The 20,023-nt window shown below is 33.9% G+C and overlaps 1 protein-coding gene across 4 annotated transcripts; it reads right to left on the minus strand.

Annotated features, from left to right (window-relative positions):
- Positions 1-649: 649 nt before the first annotated feature.
- arfip1 (ADP-ribosylation factor interacting protein 1 (arfaptin 1)) lies at positions 650-18,238 on the minus strand. Of its 4 annotated transcripts, XM_026203804.1 has the most exons (10): positions 18,062-18,238; positions 15,910-16,208; positions 13,210-13,308; positions 9,413-9,518; positions 8,200-8,301; positions 6,990-7,102; positions 6,448-6,669; positions 5,042-5,199; positions 4,770-4,944; positions 650-2,518 (listed from the first exon to the last, which is right to left on the minus strand). In XM_026203804.1, exons 2-10 carry the CDS (start codon positions 16,204-16,206, stop codon positions 2,363-2,365), a joined length of 1,428 nt encoding a protein of 475 aa, XP_026059589.1. In that variant the 5' UTR covers positions 16,207-16,208; positions 18,062-18,238; the 3' UTR covers positions 650-2,362. The 4 variants fall into 4 exon arrangements, with proteins under 4 accessions (XP_026059589.1, XP_026059591.1, XP_026059590.1 ...); XM_026203806.1 differs by lacking the exon at positions 15,910-16,208 and having other exon boundaries at positions 18,062-18,234; XM_026203805.1 differs by lacking the exon at positions 8,200-8,301 and having other exon boundaries at positions 18,062-18,233.
- Between the last annotated feature and the right edge of the window lie 1,785 nt (positions 18,239-20,023).

Raw genomic sequence — 20,023 nt, forward strand, 5'->3', positions numbered from 1 at the left:
TGTACTCAGACCAGTTACATAAATTCTGACAGGCTATATGAGGCCTTGCAGAAAAAGGACAGAGGCACTATTTCCAATTAATCCATCTACACATTCACAACTTCATCATTAAATTATGACTAAATGATCTTATAAAAGCATAGGAACTCTAAAAGACCTCGACATACTTCTAGTAGAGCCCAGATAAGTCTTAAAATTAACTATTTAAATCTAGTTATATTAACATAAAAACTGACTGAAGATAAAGATGTACAACACTATATAGCATTATATTTTTGAGTTCATTTGTATTACAAAAGAAGTACTACAGGTACATATAAGTTCAAATAGGAAGGTCTTTAAATATTTTCTTAGACACATTGTGGCTTTGGATTCCAAAAAGTTTAGAAGCACTCGGTAATTATGCAATCCTAGCATAAAGTCTGTGAAAATGCGTTAACTAGTATAAAGGCAACAGTGCCCTCTGTAGGCAGAATTCGGTCTTGACTTTATAAGAAGCGTATGAGGTAATAGATCCTGTCAACAGAAACAATGTTACAAGGCAAAGACTGTTTTAATTACTCCAGAAACCAGAAAGGGTGTCAGATGAAATGGATTTAATAAAATACTGAAAGGATTTAATAAAAAGAGAGTTATACACAAGATTTATGAATGAAAAGTTTTATTTTCTCCCATGATTCAACATTCAGATCTTTTCTGCTCTTAAACATCTGATCCATCATTTACCAACAAATCCTCAAAAAAGCAGCACACAGCAAAGTTATTATATACCCAAAGTGAAATACAAGATTTAACAAATGTATATATATATTCAAGATGTGACTATGCATGTCAGTCAATTCTCACATTTACTGCACATTGGTGTCTGTCTGCTGCTAAGACAGAACTGAAGTCACACAGAATCTAAAGGTAGTTTATTGTACATCAAATGAAAAGAGGCAAGACAAGGAGAACCTGGTGTACTGATGCTTTAAGAGTCTCCAAGAATAAAGAACTGCATTATTTTGTATTCAAGATATAAATCTTAACATTCCATTTGGCATCAAGATTTTTATAATTTGTTCCACATTCTTTTATTTTTTTGACATAGTTTCCCCCTTGTATATATTGCCATGGTAGAGGCTTTTTTAAATGCCCAAATTGAAAGCTTTTCCAGGTTAGTATGGGATTATTTCATCATCTGAGTTGATACTGGGGTTAAGAGCTCCTCTTCCTCTGACATTATATTTAAAAATGAATTAAGAAAAAAAAAAAAAAACTGAGAAAGAACAACAAAACTCAAACGCATATAAACAGCCGAGGCAGCTGACATGGTATTTCACGTCAAATTAATTTGGTTTACATTTTGTACAACATAGTTTCCTTGCTTAGTTATTAAAGAAATGGAATGCAAAGAAAGGTTGCTTTATAAAATAAAAAGGAAAAAAAAAGCTTGTTATTTCAAGTTAAATGGAGGTTGCTGGTCTATGTGCATGCGTGATTATCCTGGACTGCAAATATGGCTGTGTTTATTGGTCCATTCTGTGGTCTGTATGGTAATGAGAGTATTTGTTATTCACAACTCCTGACAACACTGAAGATGATTAAAACTGATGATTGACAAAGAGCAAGGCACATCAAGTCAGAAACGAAGCCCCATCACCTTTCAATTAGATCTACAAAAGTTTCACTTTAAGAATTTATAGCAAAAAAGCCAGAAATTGAGCATTTATAACCTCTGATTATCCTGTCCTTTTTGTGAAAGTAAATGCAGCAGAGCAAAACTTCAAGTTTGAACTTAAATGGCCAACCTTTCAGATCAATATGCCCTGTAAGGCGGCAGTATGGAAATTTATGTCAATGTATTTGATTACAATATAACAGTGCAGTTACATAAAAAAAAGATTAGGAGAGGTTGACACCAGTGAGGTCTAGAAAAAGATGAAAAGGTAGAATTACGTAGAATCAAGTCCAAACATTTTTTTAAAGTCTGTACAACATTCATAAGGCCCCTCATTTCTTCCTGCTTCCTGTTTAGATGTCTGTATTTTGTCTACCACTAAAGTGCTGGTAACTTGATTAAAAAACAACAAGATTGTTTTTGTTGCACAAGAGAGTGCAAACTCTCAGACAAAAGAAAAAGCATTTATTCAAAAACTAAACTTCAAGTGTAAAGTCAGACATAGCAAGGACAAAGAGAGGAGCTAAATGTTTCTCTTTTATCAAAATGGTTTCCTGCCATACATTTATTGACAGGTTTTAGTGTCCTGAACGTTGTAAAAAGGGAAAGGAGTGATAGCAAGAAATTTTTGCATTATGAATTTGGTTTCCTTATGGAGTGCTGAGCTCTGCCCTCCACTCTGGATTATACCATCTGATTCAATCAGTGCTCCTCCAGCCAAGAGGGGGTTTCTCCTCCTGGTAACTTTAGTTTGATGTGGAACTGTTTAAGGGTCTGTTCCAGCTGCTGTTGGTTGCCTGCGAAGTATGCAGCGATGGCGTTGTGGAAGAGAATCAGTTGGTTGTGTAAAACCTTCACCTAAGGAAAAGAGAACGAAGACTGTAATTACCACTCTGAAGACATAAATCATAGCTCACAATATCGAAAAGGAGAAACAAAAAACAGCAGTATTAAAGAGACTTTTTGTTTGAGCATCCATCTGGGCATGTCAAGCATGCCATTATTTGATATTTAACAGAAACATCCAGACAAAAAGTTATAATTAATTGGTAAAGTATAAATTGAGTGAAAAATAATAATAATCATTATTATTCCCAGTGAATCTGGTGGCATTATCATGAACATTGGCAGCCAAGATGTTTCTATAAACTTCTGCAATCATTCTGCTACTGCCATGATACATTAAGTAATCATTAAAATAGAGAGGGCCAGTTCCAGAGACAGCCATGCATGCCCATGCCATGACACCACCTCCTCCGTGCTTTACAGATGAGGCTGTATGCTTAGGATCTTTTGCAGTACCCTTTTGCTTTCACATCACTTAGATAAAGGTTAATCTTTCTCTCATCCATCCATAAAATTATGTTCCAAATCTCTAATGGCTCACATTTGAGCTTTTTTGCCAGCTTGCTGATCAGAGGTTTGCCAACTCGCTGTGTAGACTTTGTAGTTCTGTGTCAAATTCTCCTGCGGACAGTAGATTGTCAGAGCATCACCTCAGCTTTCTGCAGGTTGTTAATTTTCCAGACACGTATTTAGGGTTTATTTTCATAACTTTATGATTTGTCTGTCATAAACTACTGTTGTTTTCTCAGTCGATCAGGCCGTCGTTGGTTGCTGATGTCACCTGTAGTTTCCAAACCCTTGATTTCTCCATGCCATTTGTTTTTCCTTTAGTTCTAATTGAGTTCCTATTTTCTTTCAGCAGCCAAATTGCTTGCTTTTCTCTCAAAGCTCCCTGATCTTCATCCTGGTTTGTGTGTGTTGTCATCGAATGCAAGACTCAGAATGCAGAAGCAATGGATATAACGGATACAACACATTTCCTGCTTTTAATATCTTAACAATTAATGCAACAGGATGCAGCTGATCACTTAGAGAGACCCGTGAGGCAACTGTTTCAATACTTATGCTCACATCAGATAGGGAGATGCAGCTCTAAAAGTGTTGATCGTCTTATCTGGCAAAACTTGAAAACACCCAACAATAAAACGTGATATATAGTTTATAATAGTATAATAGTTTTGTCTCATATTCATCTTTTTTCATATATACATTTTTGAACCACTGTTTTCAGGATTCTTTGATAAATAAAAAGTTATATAATATTTAAATAAAAAGAACAGCTTTTATTTAAAATAGATATTTTGTGTCAAAGGTTTCAGGGCCAGTAATTTTTTTCATGATTAATTTTTTAAATTAATATTTTTATTCAGCAAGGATGTTTTTAAAATAGATGAAAAGTTATAGCAAAGACTTGAATTGTTAGAAAATATTTATATTTTGAATAAATGCTGTTCCTTTTAACATTTTATTCATCACAGAATCAAAGGAAAAAAATATTAAACGTTTAACTAAATTAGTATATTAGAATGATTTAGAAGACTGGATTAATGGCTAATGGAAAAATCAATGCTGCTTCACAAAAATCAATTATATTTTAAGTATATTGAAATAGTAAACAAATATTGTCAATTGCAATCTTATTTGCTTTTTTCTGTATTTTAATTAAATTAAGCTTTAATGAGAATAAGAGACTCGTTTGAGACACCAAGATTAAAACAAACCAAAAAACACACAAAAAATTCTACTGATCCCAAATAAATATATATTTTTTTTTGCTGATTATATTTTCAAATGTTGCAGGCAATGTCTAGGCAACTGCAGTGATAACCAGAAATTTTTATGTTTATTATACATCATCTGAAAGATAAAGATCTTTTTTTTTTTCAACCGGATATCGTAGACAACTTGAAAGAGCCTTTTCAACATCTTTAGTTTTGTAATGGTATGTTTCCAAGAAAGCAGGATATTGAGTTTGGTTAGGATCAGCCAAAAAATTTAAGTTGTTTCAGAGGTGAAGCAAGTTAATATTTTTGAAATATTAAAGAAACATCTCCACCACATTTTACAAGCTACAATTAGCATTATAGGTACAGAATAACCAATAGAACCAGTTGCAGTTAACAGTAGCAGTGTTTGGCAAGCTCATTTAATTTGGTCGATGTAGTGCAAAAAAAGTATTAACATATCAAGTTGAAAACTTTGTAAATTATCATAGTATAAAAGGCATACTATTTATTATTATTCATAAGATACATTCACCTACCTTGTTTTCCTCCAGAAACTTGAGTTTGACTGAGACGTCATTGCGCATCCTTTCGTATTTTTCACGCTGGATCTGGAACTGTTGCTGAGACAGCTCGATCTTAGGGAGTGTGGTGGCGTCCCGTGGACCCAGATTGAGCTCCTCCAAATCTGTGCGATATGCGTCATACTCAATCCTACCAAAAGAGCACAGACCTTGCTGAATAAGAATGGTTTTGCTCAAAAATATAATAGAAAAGTAGTGTACAGTGGTTTGTAACACTATATTCAGACCTTGCTGCTTCATATTGCTTAATGTTGATCAAGGTGTCCTCTATAGTTTTATCCACTAGAGTTTTAACACTGGAGATAAAGAAGTTGATAGCTCCCAACAGAGTTTCTCCATTTTTCGCCAGGAGTTTTTGGGTTTCAGCATTGTAGCCAAATTCCTCCTAAAACACATAAATGGAGTTTACATCTATATTTGCTTCTACTAAAAGAACACACAGAAATAGATAAACAGCTAGGCAACAAAACACTGCAAATACTGCATTGAGACTTTGCCCTCTCTGCATATAAATTAATTAAAATGAAATGTTACTCCCCAAGAGTCCAATTCACTGTCTGGTTATAGGCCAGTCATAAAGTATTTAGTATTCGTGGTGGTTCTGGAAACATCAATACCAAAGTGCATCCAAAACGGTCCATGAATAAATTATATTGTATGGAATGCATTCAGTTATTTTGTCAGAACTGAAACAGCTGAAAATCCATTTACTGTATGCCACACAGTCTTCACAAAAACATTTGTGTTTGATTAAAGTAAAATATTACTGTATATAAATTACTGTAAATATTACTGTATTTATTTTATATACGACTTTTTTAATGTTGAGAGCCTATGTATATCCAAGAAAATTGCTGCCATAACATATAAATGCTGTCAATCGATAAAAATAAATTAGAAAATGAAATCACACTTTTTTCTGTAATTAATGGTGATCAATTGCACATGAATATATTTATACTGTCATAATTTCACACTGAATCTCCAAATGAATGTAGAAACTACACATTTTTGTATATTTTAATTAATGTTTAATGGCATCTTTTTACTGATTAAAAGTAAGTGCATCCATCCATCATAAAATGTGCTCCACATGGCTCCAGTGGGTTAATAAAGATCTTTTGAAGTGAACTGATGTGTTTGTGTTTGTGTGAGTAGTGACTAACTCGTGAAGGAGAGAGCAAGACAAAACACTGAGAATGCAAATATCTTTGCGAGGGACCGCAAAACACATTTTTTTTTTTCTCCCACACTGAATTTTTTCCATCGCAATGTCCTTTAAGGGCTCCATAGTATACCGAATTGGTTAGGATTTTTTTTTTTCTTGAGAAAATCAAACTATTGCCATTGGTATCATCAGATAGCAGACAACCAGAAAGTGTGTACTGATGTCATTTTTTAAACAGTATTGTTTTGCCATTTAAAACGTGTAGGATTTCTGTGAGATGGTCTGAGATTGGTTCTGAGAGTGTGAAGAATGAAGTGAAAAACATTGAAATGTGTGTGCATCTTTTATAGTCAAATTTAAAGAGCAAAATAACTTTTCACTGTGGGGAAAAATGCATACAAGACACTTAATATCCATTTTAAATAAACCCCGATTCTGATTTTGTATAAAATCAAGAGTACTTACATGTAGTTCGGGTGTCTTGAGACCGAGGTCAGCAAACGCGTCACCCAGCTGTCTCTGCGTCTGCATCATCTGCGCCAGCTGAGTGCAAAGTGTCTGCGCCAGCTTGATAACATGCTCATACTTTCGTTTGTTTTCACGAAGAATCTCGATCTGGGCCTCCAGCTCCAAATCAACTGTACGGGAGCCACGACCTAACTTCTCCGAAAGTATTTGCTTAGTGCACTGTGGGGAGGAGTATAAGATACAAAATGGGCAATATTAAGAGGAAAATAAATATTTACAGGTCTACAAAAGACTGAGATGGGCAACATGTGGGAAGAATATGTCAAAGGGATCACCACAGGGAAATGTCTCAAACCAGACTAAACTTGCTTATGTGCTAACTTGTACACAACGACTCTTATGCACTTGTGCTCTGTTCTGTTTAAGTACCTCGAACCCAAAAAGCCTTTTGTGAGACATGCAAGATGCATGAGAGATGCCGGAGACCTTTTTTAATGAACACAGATAGCATCATAACCACTTTGGCAGGAATCACTCACTTTGTAAGTGCTGATGCTCCACTTCCTCACCAGCTCCAGTTTCTCTATGGCAGGACTCTTTATGTCATCAGCAAGAACCACTGCTCCTCCCATCTGCTGCTCTCTCGAAGCACCTTGAAAAATTACCAACCAATATAATTATGTTTGACAAATCACATCTTTTGTTTTTTGCTTTCTCGCTTAATGAAAAAAAAAAAAAAACGAAAACTTCCGGAAAACATTTTTGTTAACTGAAATAAAATATAAGATGAAAAACCTAAACTAAATTAAAATTACAAATGTTGCCTTGGAGTAACTTTAACTGAGTTAACTTTAAATTGACATACTATCCCCCGGTTTCACAGACAAGGCTTAAGCCTAGTCCTAGACTAAAATGCAAATCTGAGCTGTGATAAACTTGCATTGACTGATCTTAAAACATGCCAGGGGCTTTGTTTTGTCTTAAGATGAACACCTCTAATGCTTTTTTCTAAGGCATGTTTATAAAAATTAGGCTAAACCCTGTCTAATTAACCAAGCATATAATTACTAACTAAAATAAACTTAAAAGAAATATGAAAAAAAAAGGAAAAGGAAAAGATTTAATTAATTAAGCTAAAATTAAATGTAAAACTGAAAATATAAAAGTAATTGATAATACTAAAACAACACTGAAACACAGACGGGAGTTATACTAGACTAAAGATAAGATTAAGTGAAATGCTTTTTTTAATTATTTTTTTTCTCAGCGACAGAAACAGTGGGAAACAACTGAAGCAATGTATTATTTTGGATTATAGAAGTTCTGCGAGAAAAAACATTTATTATTATTAATTAATTAAATTAACTTGATATTTTTCGATCAGTCAGGAAGGCATAAGGTTACAGGGTGGTCAGCCAAGATGAATAAATGAGCCCCAACTCCAAAGCCATTAAAGGGGGAAGCAACAAGGAGGAAGAAAACAGGCTTGGAGATCACAGAGTTGGCAGAATTTAATAAAATACCATCATAAAGTTACAACCTACCAATCTAATGCACTACACCTAAACAAAAGTTGAAGTGATGTCAATTTTTATATTTGTTAAAGATTTTAACAGACATCACTGGAATCTGCTAGAAAAACCATGTCTTTATGATGGTCCAGCCTGAAACTGACAGTGCAGCGTTAGTAAGGAAGAGATGAAGGAATGCAGATCCATGCATGACGTCTTCTGTTACGGTTTGTGGTACCTTTCTGTGTCTCCACCTGACTATCACTGATGCTGCGAGCTAGCCGGCTGGCTGCTGCAGGACTGGGGACAACTTTAGGTGTGGTGGCCTGGAATGGCGACCCTAAAAATGGTCAGTGATGAATTTTTATGATTTTTACACCAAGTATGTTTTTTTTTTTTTTTGTAAACTACAGCCACAGAGGAAGTGTCCATCCACCAATCAAAATAAATAAATAATTAACACACATTTTTTGGATTGTTTGACCCATGTTGTTTATGGAAAGCATTCAAGTGCATCTAAAAAATGTGAATATCATGGAAAAGTTCTTTACTTTTAGTAATTTAATTCAAAAAAGCTAACTTTCTTATATTCTAGATTCATTGCACACATAACTGAAATATTTCAAGAGTTTTTTGTTTTAATTCTGATGGTTATGACTGATGGTTATGAAGTCTATTAAAACAGAAAACCGGTTTTAATATTTTATGATATTAGTTTCTGCTACATTTTTAATTAAACAGATTCAACTTTAAAATATTAAACAAATGTGCAGGCTCCTATTATTACAGGGCTTGTTTAAATAAACAAGTCTTAAATGTACAGTGTCAACATAAGAAGGGAAATGTGAAATAGATCTGTAGCAAACTGATGAAATGTGCTCCATAGTCTACTTAAGCTAACAAGTGACATGGGAAATATAGAGGAATAATAAAAAGGGTGGTCAGCAATTACACCCAACTAATGACAGTTTGCCATGTTTCCATCCTAATTAATTCACGCAGTAGACGAGGATGAAATAATAAAAAGGGAAGCAGATGTAAAAAAAAAAAAAAAAAAAAGATCACAGACGACTCTATAATGAGACAGTAACACCTTTCTTTTCAAATTCAAATTCTCCCTCTCTTCACAACACACTCAAAGAAAAAGGCAGACAAACAAATGTGGGTTCACATTAGATGCACCAGAAAGTGAGAGTATTTTGAAAACATTCAACTACATATCTATAGTCTACTAACCTAATGACAGAAAAAAACCCACCTTAGCCTCATCTCATTTATTACAATGAAAGAAAGTGTTTTTAAATGATAAACATTTTGCCATTGTCTGTATATAATCTTATGTAAGCACATACGTTTGTGCGTTAACTGTAGCATGCCGAGTCATTGTATGTAATTGTGTGAAGGGACAAAGGCAAATTATATTCAGGTTCAATGCATGCTTAGTATTGTACCTGTATATGGCCCCACTTGGACCACTCCCTCATTCATTGCATAGTTTTCAGGTGAATTGTGGGACTGTGATGTGATTGGTCCAGAGGAGGCATTGTGTGGCACATCCTTGAAAGAAAAAAACAGGGAGAGCAAGAATAAAAATGAACGGCATTCAAGAAAGATATCATGAAGCAATCTGCATAACAATGCAATATTTTCTACTGTTTTTCTCTTAGTTTTAGCTGTTAATCGTTCATTCCGAACAGCATAATTTGTGTTAAATTCTGTGGCAAGATAACAAGTTTTCACTTTTTAAAACGGTCTAAACTCTGTAATCGCAGGGTTAAAGCATATTACGCACCAAGCATATTATCTAAGAAAATGTGGCCAAGTTACTCTGCTCTATTTGTTTTAAGTCTCTTCTTCACTTCAAAACTCTACCACCCCCCACAACACTCAGACACTGAAACTAAATAGAATGTGTGTCATGTGTGTGAAAGTTTCTGTGACTGTACAAAGCTCATGAATATTTAATGCAGTAAGCACTATTTAATTTATGATTGGTCGTCTGTTGCTAAAGAACTCGCTGTATCATACAGCGCCATTGTTTTACATTTGGCAACACCAAACGTATGCACGTATAAAAATAAGGGTTAAGAGGGGTACTAGGCATCATGTACAATTATTTGTGTAAAACATTTCTTTAGCCAGGTACATTTTAGAGATTCCCTGGGGATTCACGTTGTCTAGATCTTCGGTTTAATGTGAAAAAAAAGCCCAATTTTCTCAAGGTTAAAAAGACTACAACAAGTAGTAGAAAGCTAATCAAGCTAGTTTTGCTGATGCTGCAAGACAGTTGTTAGTCAGAAAAAGTACAGTATACAATTGCATGCGAAAGTTTGGGAACCCCTTGCACAATCTGTGAAAATGTGAATAATTGTAACAAAATAAGAGAGATCATTCAAAATGCATTTTATTTTTTATTTAGTACTGTCCCTAGTAAGATACTGTAAATGCATTGTTTTTTTTGTTTTTTTACATATAGTACACAAGACAAAAAATTGCTGAAATTATTAAAATAACCTCATTCAAAAGACTGGAAACCCTTTGTTCTTAATACTGTGTGTGGTTACCTGGGGGATCCATGTCTTTCTGTTTTGTGATGGCTGTTTATGAGTCTCTTGTTTTGTTCTAAACAGTTAAACTAAGCACTGTTCTTCAGAAAAATCCTCCAGTTCCTACAGATTCTTTATATTTTCAACATCTTTTGCATATTTGAACCCTTTTACAGTAGTCAAGTCAAGCCACCTTTATTTATATAGCGCTTTTAACAAAATACATTGCGTCAAAGCAACTGAACAACATTCATTAGGAAAACAGTGTGTCAATAATGCAAAATGATAGTTAAAGGCAGTTCATCATTGAGTTCAGTGATGTCATCTCTGTTCAGTTAAATAGTGTCTGTGCATTTATTTCAAGTCAATGATATCACTGTAGATGAAGTGACCCCAACTAAGCAAGCCAGAAGCGACAGGGACTGTATGATTTTGTTAGGACAATTGAGGGACTCAAACACAACTATTAAAAAAGGTTCAAACATTGATACGGTGCATTAAGAGCCAGGGGTGAAAACTTTTGAACAGAATGAAGATGTCCGAATTGTTCTTATTTTGTTGAAATATACTTTTTTTTCCATTTAGTACTGCCTTTCAGAAGCAACAGAAGTTGACAGACTTCAGAACAGAAGTTCTCTGAACATAAATTAAGTACAATTTAACTTGACCTTCAAATTCCAAAAGTTTTCACCCCCAACTCATAATGCATTGAGTTTCCTGCTGGAGCATCGGTGTTTGAACCTTTTTTAATTGTTGTGTTTGAGTCCCTCAATCACGTCTGGATTGGTAATCTGGTATTTTCCCGGTGGGCTGAAACAGTTAAGGGGCCGATAGAAGTTCTTTTTGTTGTTTTATTTTTGAGGACCATCATGCAGGGACAGCGAGCATCCAGTGGCCCATTGGATTGTCTCCTTTATTGACAGTGTAAACATCCAATCACAATCTTCTATAGATGGAGCGATCAAGTATTTTGCTATGCCTATATAAAGAGCCAGACAGAAGGAGAAGAGAATAGGCTGGTTGAATCTGTAAAGTGCTTGATAGTTACTCTAACAGAGGCAGGCATCTAACCTATCCTAATGTGTGCACGCGCCATGAGTGTAGAATACGTAAATACTTTTTTGGCCAAGTCAAATGTGTTCATAGAGGTCTCCATGGGCCAATGCGAATACAGCTAGGTATAAAAAAAAAAAAAAAAGACAATATTGTCGGACTTGATGTTTTATTCTTATCCAAAACAAGATGTGATATGAGTGTGAACCATACACTACCAGTCAACATTTTCTGAACAGTATGAAAGATCCAACAGAAAGATTCAAAGATCAGCATTTATCTGAAATTAAAAGCTTTTGTAACATTATACATATACCATTCAAAAGCTTGGAGGTTTTTTTTTGGGGGGGGGGGTGATAGAAATGAATACTTTTATTTAGCAAGGATGCTTTAAATTAATTAAAAGTGATGATAAAGACATTTATAAATGTAATTTTTTTTTTAAATTTCAGATAAATTCTGTTCTTCTGAACGTTCTATTTATAAAAGAAACCTGAAAAAAAAAAAGTCTACTCTGCTGTTTTCAACATAATAATAATAAATGTTTTTTTTAGCAGCAAATCAGAATATTTGAATGCTTTCTGAGGGATCATGTGACTGGAGTAATGATGCTAAAAGTTCATCTTGGAAATCACATGAATAGATTACATTTTAAAACAGTTATTTTAAATAGTAAAAATATTTAACAACATTACTGCTTTTGCTACAAAAACCATACAGGTCACAGCTGGAAAGGCTTCAAATATGCAAAAGATGCTGGGAAACTGAAGAATCTGCAGGAACTGGAGGATTTTCTGAAGAACAGTGTTCAGGTTAAATGTTCAGAATGGTTCAGAACAAACAACAGACTCATGAATAACCATCACAAAACAGAAAGACAGTCATGGATCACCCAGGTAACCACAAACAGAACCAAGAACCAAGGGTTCTCAAACTTTTGAATGGGGTTATTTTAATAATTTCAGCAATTCACAAGTCTTGTGGACTATATGTAAACATATTTTATGTAAAATATCTTACTCAGGACAGTACTAAATAAAAAATAACATGCATTTAGTATGAACTCTGTTATCAGTTAAAATTATCCACTTTTCACAGAGTCTTCAAGGGGTTCCCAAACGTTCGCATGCACACTATATATATATGGTTGCTAAAGACATGACAGCCTTTTAAATTTAATAATAGACCATGAGCTCATTGGCTGGTTGTGACGATGGCACATTTCAGTGAGTAAACAAGGAGAAATCAAGTTAAGAATAAATGCTAACCCGGATATATGGAGGTAGGGCTGGGCAAACCAACATAATCCATAAAACAATATATTCCATAATAGCAACTCTTTCTTATCTTTCTCTCTGTCTGTCTGTCTGTCTGTCTAATCTATAGAGTCCTATTAGACTGTAACAAATAAAATAATCTAGTCAGATATTTTAAATAATTAAGAACATAACTGCAGTCATGAGACACAACACTTATTTCATTGACATTGTGTGTCATCAGTACACAACACTTTGGAAACATTCATATCCAAACATTCTGTGCTCAAATGGCACCATTGTTAGTTGACTTCTACTGAGGTCAAGAACAGTTTAGAAACAGTGGAATTGGAGCATGATGGATGGTTTGTTCTATGTAGGAACTTGACTTACCCTGTGAAACACTTCCTCATTACTCTTGTCTGCTTCTCCGTTTCTGGTGACTGAGATTTGAGCAGCCTGGCTTCTGTGGGCCTCCTCTGCCATAGCCACCTTCAATAAACACACACAATATCACTAATTAGGAGAACTAGGAAAAATCTATGTTAAGGCTGTCAAGCTGAGAGTTCAGATGCAGAGTGCAACCACCACCAGAAAGCTTTGCACAACCTTAGCTTGTTAAAACTTGTTATGTTTTAACTGCGGCACCACAAGCAACGAAACTGCATCTATAGAAAACGAAATGGATCAGGTCTGCTGCTGTTTTAGAATAATTATTTAACAGCAACAGGGAAATAGAACTATTAGTGAATAAAAAAAACTCAAAGTACTGAGAGAACAGCCAAGACTAACTACACTGCCATCTGGTGATCATTTTTTATCAGGGACTGGTAAAAGCATTTTCATATATAGTACTGTTTAAAAGTTTGATATGTCCTTTGTTCATCTACATAAAATCACAAAGAATGAAGTGATGACCACAAGTTCATCAATAATCCTTTAAGGGATAAAACAGCCTAGTGACAAGAGCACAATGTGACGGATGGTGGAATTAAGCATAAGCTAATCAGACATCCAAGGATAACCTCGCCAACTCAGCTCCTACCACTCTTTCACTGACAAGCTGGAAAAAATAAATAAAAAATAACAGGCTTTGGGCTCATTGCAACGAAAAAAAACATACAAAAAAAATAAATCAAACCTCACTTCTAAACCTTCTGACAAGTAGAACGTGAGAGCAATAGCACGTGAAAAGTAATTAACAAGATAAAGCATATGTGACTTTGCATCAGAAGGTCGTGGGCCAAATGGTTAAGAAGATTGCTGATGAGTCTTTAAATACTCCAATAAAATGTGCACTGCATTACAGCAAGTCCAAATGTGGTTTTAGTGACACAACCAAAGTGAGATTTTAATTAACACTGAATCTTTCTTAAAAAGACAAGGAAAGACATTCGAGATTTGAGACAACAAACCAATCACTCAAACCAGGAGCGGTAACAGCCAACAAATGATGAACACAGAGCCAGATGAGGGAGTGAGAGTGGATACAGTGATCCACATCATGTTATACTGAGGAAAAGCAGAAAGATCTTGAATAACAAATAAAACAGTGAACATATAGCAGGTCAAAATATCAAAAAGTAATTTCTGGCCTATGCCAATTTTTAAAAGATGGCACGTGGTTGAAAGGATGGGCCTGTGTGGTCTACTTTCAAAACAGTGTGATATTTGCATATTTTACATTCTGACATATGGTACAGTCCACTTGTCTGTCTGGTAGGTTTCTACTGTAAATGTAATACGGTTATATTCAGAGAATTGTACCTGTCCAGTGAGACACATTTCTGTAACCTATAAGTTGACAGTTCTTTTTTATTTATTGCATTTTTTAATGACTGCTAATTGTTTCTATATTGCTTCTTTTATTGCTTTTATATTGCTTACAATTATTATTACATCTCTACTACAAACATCGATAAATCCAAAAGTGCCTACTTCATTTACATATGCAAATGAGAGAAAGAAGACAAGCAGTTTGTTGTCACTATTTGGTTTCAGCTTGCAATTTAAGCAACAATTCCTTATTTCAAGGTGGTTTTAATTTATAGTGCCCTTGCATGAGGCTTAATATGTAACTACAAAAAAGGCTATTTAGGTTTGTGTTCTGCTGAGTGGCTCAGTGATTTCAATCTTCGAGACAGGCCACTTGTTTGTCTGGCCAGTGAAAACAGCACACAGTGTCCAATAACAGTGCATGAATCTTTCAAAGCCACCTGATGCCATCATGCCAAAAGGTCAGTGACTCTAAACTCATTTGATGATTCAAATGTCAATTGTGGTTCTCACTGGTTACTCTTATGACTGATTCAAATCTGGATAGATCTGGCATCACATTCTGAGTTTGTTTGTCCTCCTATGATGGTCAGGTTTATATTTTGCTGGCACAACTCTAAAAGCCCTTACTTCCAAATGCTTCACAGTCTGTCACCACCAGATTCTATGATTAAAGCGGCATTGATGAACAGTGCCTCGGTCAAGCCCTGCAGAAGAGTTCCCTAGAGTTCAGTTGCTTAGAGACATTAACAAAGAGACCAACAGAAAAAACTGCAATCTAATCAGACATTCTGAAGAGCTGTAATCCCAAATCTAATAAATGCTCAAAATAAATAAATAAATAATAATAATAATAATATTATATATATATATATATATATATATATATATATATATTTTTTTTTTTTTTTTTTTTTTTTTTAAACAAACCTCTCAGTTATCAGAAGAAAAGGAAATACTTTTAACAAGGTAAAGCATCAAGGAAACACTTCCTTATGAGGACAGACTGTAGAACAATTTGAATCATGCAATTTGAACAGCAACAGCCAAGCTAAATTTACCAGAATATGCTAAAGAAATGCACCATCACCTTAAAAAACATAAATAAAAGGACACCTCACAAAGACATAGAATGAAAGAAATGTGCCTCATAATTCTGTGGCATTCAGGCAGAGGTCTAGCTTTTTTAAATTCACAGATAACGTAGCTGATTATGTTTAAATAAATAAAAAATCTGAAAGCTGAAATCACAGCAACGTGTATGAGCGAGATCAAGCATAAGCCAAGCTACAGGTCTCACTATATCATTAAGGTCACCTTCACATCAGCTTCTGTTGCCACACTGCTTGGTGTTTCAGAATCACCATTATCCCGAATTATTCCACTAGTTTTACTCTGGGCCTGAGAATCCTCATCTTCATCACCATCATCCTCACTGTGAATATAATTGTGGTTTCCAACATCCTTGTCCTCACTGATGTCAATTTCAGTCATACGTGCTTCATCCAGGCTGTTTTTTCTGGCCTCTGATTGGCTCACAGTGTCAGCAGTATTTTGAGGGCCCTGTTCATTAGGGTCCGATTGATTATCCGAGTCAAAACTAGCTTCTGACATTCCTGAAAGTAAACATACTGTACATGTGAGCAACTGACCAAGATTTTTTTCTTCTTGTGCTGAATACAAGTAAATGTTTATGCATTTTACTCAATTTCATCGAGGCTGAAGTTTCAGGATGAGATTCTGGCATTATGATGTAGGCTACATCATGAAACAAACATCTACTAATGATGGTACAAACAACAAGTCAGTACCCAGGAACCAATGAACCAATGACACTTGAAATATTCAATGAAAGAGCTTGCAAAACAAAAAATAGGTTAGTTAATCAGAACAGGCACATTCTTTCTGACCGAATGTTAGTTTTAATTGCCTTTTAGTTAATATTGTTTGAAAGAAACTCATATAGAATCCTTCATATAAACTTTAGGCTGCATCCCGCATTCCTTTACACACAGGAATTCGAATTCAGGCCTATAAAGGAAATAAATGCTTCAGGACACTAAATTTGCAGTACTTTGTACAACCGTCTTCACTCTCTACACCACCTACACTACTCAAATTCAAAATGTTTATGGTTAAATAAGGAAATAGCTCCTTATAAAGCAAACTATACTCACAGGAAAAGAATTAGCCAAACTATTTTATGATGAGCTAAAATGCAGCTAATGAATAATGAAATCTATGTCTTTGCACACAGAGACTCTCCCATGATGCTCATGTATCAGTAAGAGTGGAGTTAACCTAGAAACTGCGATTATAATAAAGCTCCAGTTACACACGGTGATATGTTTTCTACAAATCAAGACTCAGATGTCATTTAATTATTGAGTTCTACACATTTTCATATATAGCAAATAACAATACCAAAAATTATAATTTCAATGTCAAAAGCAACTACATATTTTTATTATGCTGCCTCATCAGTAACATTTAGGATACTATGTCAAATTAAGTAAATGTATTGCACGTAATGAAAATGTGCCCTAGTTTTGAAGACTGTTAAATTATCTTTTACAAGGAAATTGTACGTGTGTAAATTGTGATACTTTCATTCGTAAGTATCAGTCATTCAGTCAACTGGAATAAAATTTAGCCCATTCAGTTTTAAATACAGGCCATAGACAATCGCAGGATAAAAAAAAGAAAAAAAAAGAAACCATGGACAAAAAAAAAAAAAAAATTCATGAAACATATTACGACCAAGGCTTAGCATACGAATATTTTTCTTAGGTCACGCGTCGAACTCTTCATAGGAGCGCCCAGTCACATGACCTAATTAATATTCATAAACTAACCCTTTCCCATAGTAGGATTCGTTAACTCGCGTCATGGACACGTAAACGTTTTTTTTTTTTTTTACTTTTCAGTGTTAAGCGATGGAACAACACGTACAAACCCAAAGCAATACAAAATGTATATTCAAATACTCGGCTTTATCAACAAGTTGTGTTGTTTAGTTATATTGTCTTTTTCCTTCCTGGAATTCAATCTCTCGGCGTTGCCTCATTGTTGCGCCCGCACGTCACAAAGTTGCGATTGAGTTACTTCCTCTGCCTGAGGCACTTCAGTCGAGTTATGCGTTACAAAACGTAATAAATCTGCAATTTCACACTTTATACCGATTTTATATCAACGATGCGAGCTTCATTAAGCATGAACACAATTGATAGCAAAATTATGAGTGGGTGACATTCTCTTCATCTAAAGCGTGAAACGATCTGAACAGAATAGACAGTATGTTGGCAGTCTTATATTCTGTCTGACAGCCTGACTGAATTTCCTTTAGTCACTTTTCCCAGTGGCAGGGGAGGCAGAGATGATTAACCCTGCATTCTGAAGCCATCATGCCTGCCATCACACACACATTCAAGAACACCGAAGCAACAGTTGATTGTTCAGCAGCACTCACCTGCACACAGATTACAACTGTTCTCTTTCTGGTTGCACTGCTCTTTTCATCAAAATGGTCTTGGCTTGAGTTTGAGTTGCCGTGTGTATCATTCGATCAACCCCTTCCACAGCTCAGTGAAAGTCTTTTCAAACACACCCGGAAGAGGACGTGTATGTCAATAGATATACTGGAGCCACAGGATGTCTGTCTCCTAGCGGTCAAACCAACAATGCTCCAAAAAACTGTGTCCTACAGTAACTACAAAACCAACAATATAGAACCAGTGTTGTTTTGTATTATTATTATTATTATTATTATTATTATTATTATTATTATTATTATTATTATTATTATTATTATATCAGCCTATTTGTTAATATTTGAATTTGCTTGTTTTTATAATATTTAACTTTTTTTTACCTTTATTTAATGTGCATCTGTCTATTACCTTTATATTTTTATAACTTGAACTTATTTAGTTTCAGTTAGTTGAAGGCAGCATTTTTCATTTTCGTTTAGTTTTTCGTTAAATTCAATATTTAAATTAAAGGTAAATATAATTCAAATTAAAATATTAAACCATTGATGAAAATTTTTTAAATAATAAAAAATATTTGTTTTCCTCAGTGCACAAACTCTTATTAACCTGTCTTCAGAAGAGGCAATAGGTACATTATCTTAATTTAATCCAAAATAACTTCAATGTTGTTGTCATTTATATATATATATATATATATATATATATATATATATATATATATATATATATATATATATATATAAAAAGTACAGACCAAAAGTTTGGAAACATTACTATTTTTAATGTTTTTGAAAGAAGTTTCTTCTGCTCATCAAGCCTGCATTTATTTGATCAAAAATACAGAAAAAACAGTAATATTGTGAAATTATTACAACTTAAAATAATAGTTTTTTATTTGAATATACTTTAAAAATGTATTTATTCCTGTGATGCAATGCTGAATTTTCAGCATAATTTTTTTACTTTTTATTCATCAAAGTATCCTAAAAAAGTATCACATGTTCTGAAAAAATATTACGCAGCAGAATTGTTTCCAACTTTGATAATGAATCACCATATTAGAATGATTTCTAAAGGATCATGTGATAATGATCATAAAAATTCAGCTTTGCATCACAGAAATAAATGATAATTTAAAGTATAATAAATTTAAAAACAATTATTTTAAATTGTAATAATATATTACAATGTTACATTTTTTTCTGTATTTTTGATCAAATAAATGCAGGCTTGATGAGCAGAAGAAACATCTTTCAAAAACATTAAAAGTAGTAAGTAGTAACAAGAAGCTTTTTGGTTTTCTGAATGATCCTTCTAAAACGCAGAATAAAAATCACTGTGATGTATGTCTTGTAAAAATGTGCTGCACCTTGGTAAACTGATACTAGCCACTAGATGGAATAGTATGTTAACAGCAGCCTACTCTCTCGTGGGTAAAGAACACCAAACAAGTTCTTTCCCAAACCAACTGAGCAGTGACGTAAATTGAATTGACCTTTGACCCCTGCTAAATTTCATTGTTAAAATGTAAAATTTAATATAATATTGTTGGACAAAATGCATTTTATTTCTGAAATCAAAGCCATCCACTAGGTGGAACTAAATACCACAAATACCTGCAACCTTTTCTTTTTCTTCTTTTTTTAATAATAATAATAATAATAATAATAATAAATAAATAAATAAATAAATATATATATATATATATATATATATATATATATATATATATATATATATATTACAAATTATAGATTTAAGGCTTTAAAGTAATTTTCAGTTTTTTTCCTGTTATTTCTTGTTTCGTTTAACGTATACAAATACCTGCAACCTTCTGACAGTCTGTTTACTGTTAATTAGCAATAGAAAACTATAATGTAATCCAACGTCAAATAATCTTTGTATACATTTTTTTTTTAAAACTGATATTTAAAAAATAT

This window comes from Carassius auratus, chromosome 26, assembly GCF_003368295.1.
Source record: "Carassius auratus strain Wakin chromosome 26, ASM336829v1, whole genome shotgun sequence".
NCBI lineage: Eukaryota > Metazoa > Chordata > Actinopteri > Cypriniformes > Cyprinidae > Carassius > Carassius auratus.

What these genes read in the sequence shown, in the direction of transcription:
- arfip1 (XM_026203804.1), bottom strand. Translation starts at nt 16,206, where the DNA reads ATGTCAGAAGCTAGTTTTGACTCGGATAATCAATCGGACCCTAATGAA. An exon ending in TCAAGACACCCGAACTACAT is followed by an intron (nt 5,200 to 6,447) that starts GTAAGTACTCTT and finishes TATGTGTTTTAG; the next exon opens with GAGGAATTTGGCTACAATGC. An exon ending in AGTTTCTGGAGGAAAACAAG is followed by an intron (nt 2,519 to 4,769) that starts GTAGGTGAATGT and finishes TCTTTTCCTTAG; the next exon opens with GTGAAGGTTTTACACAACCA.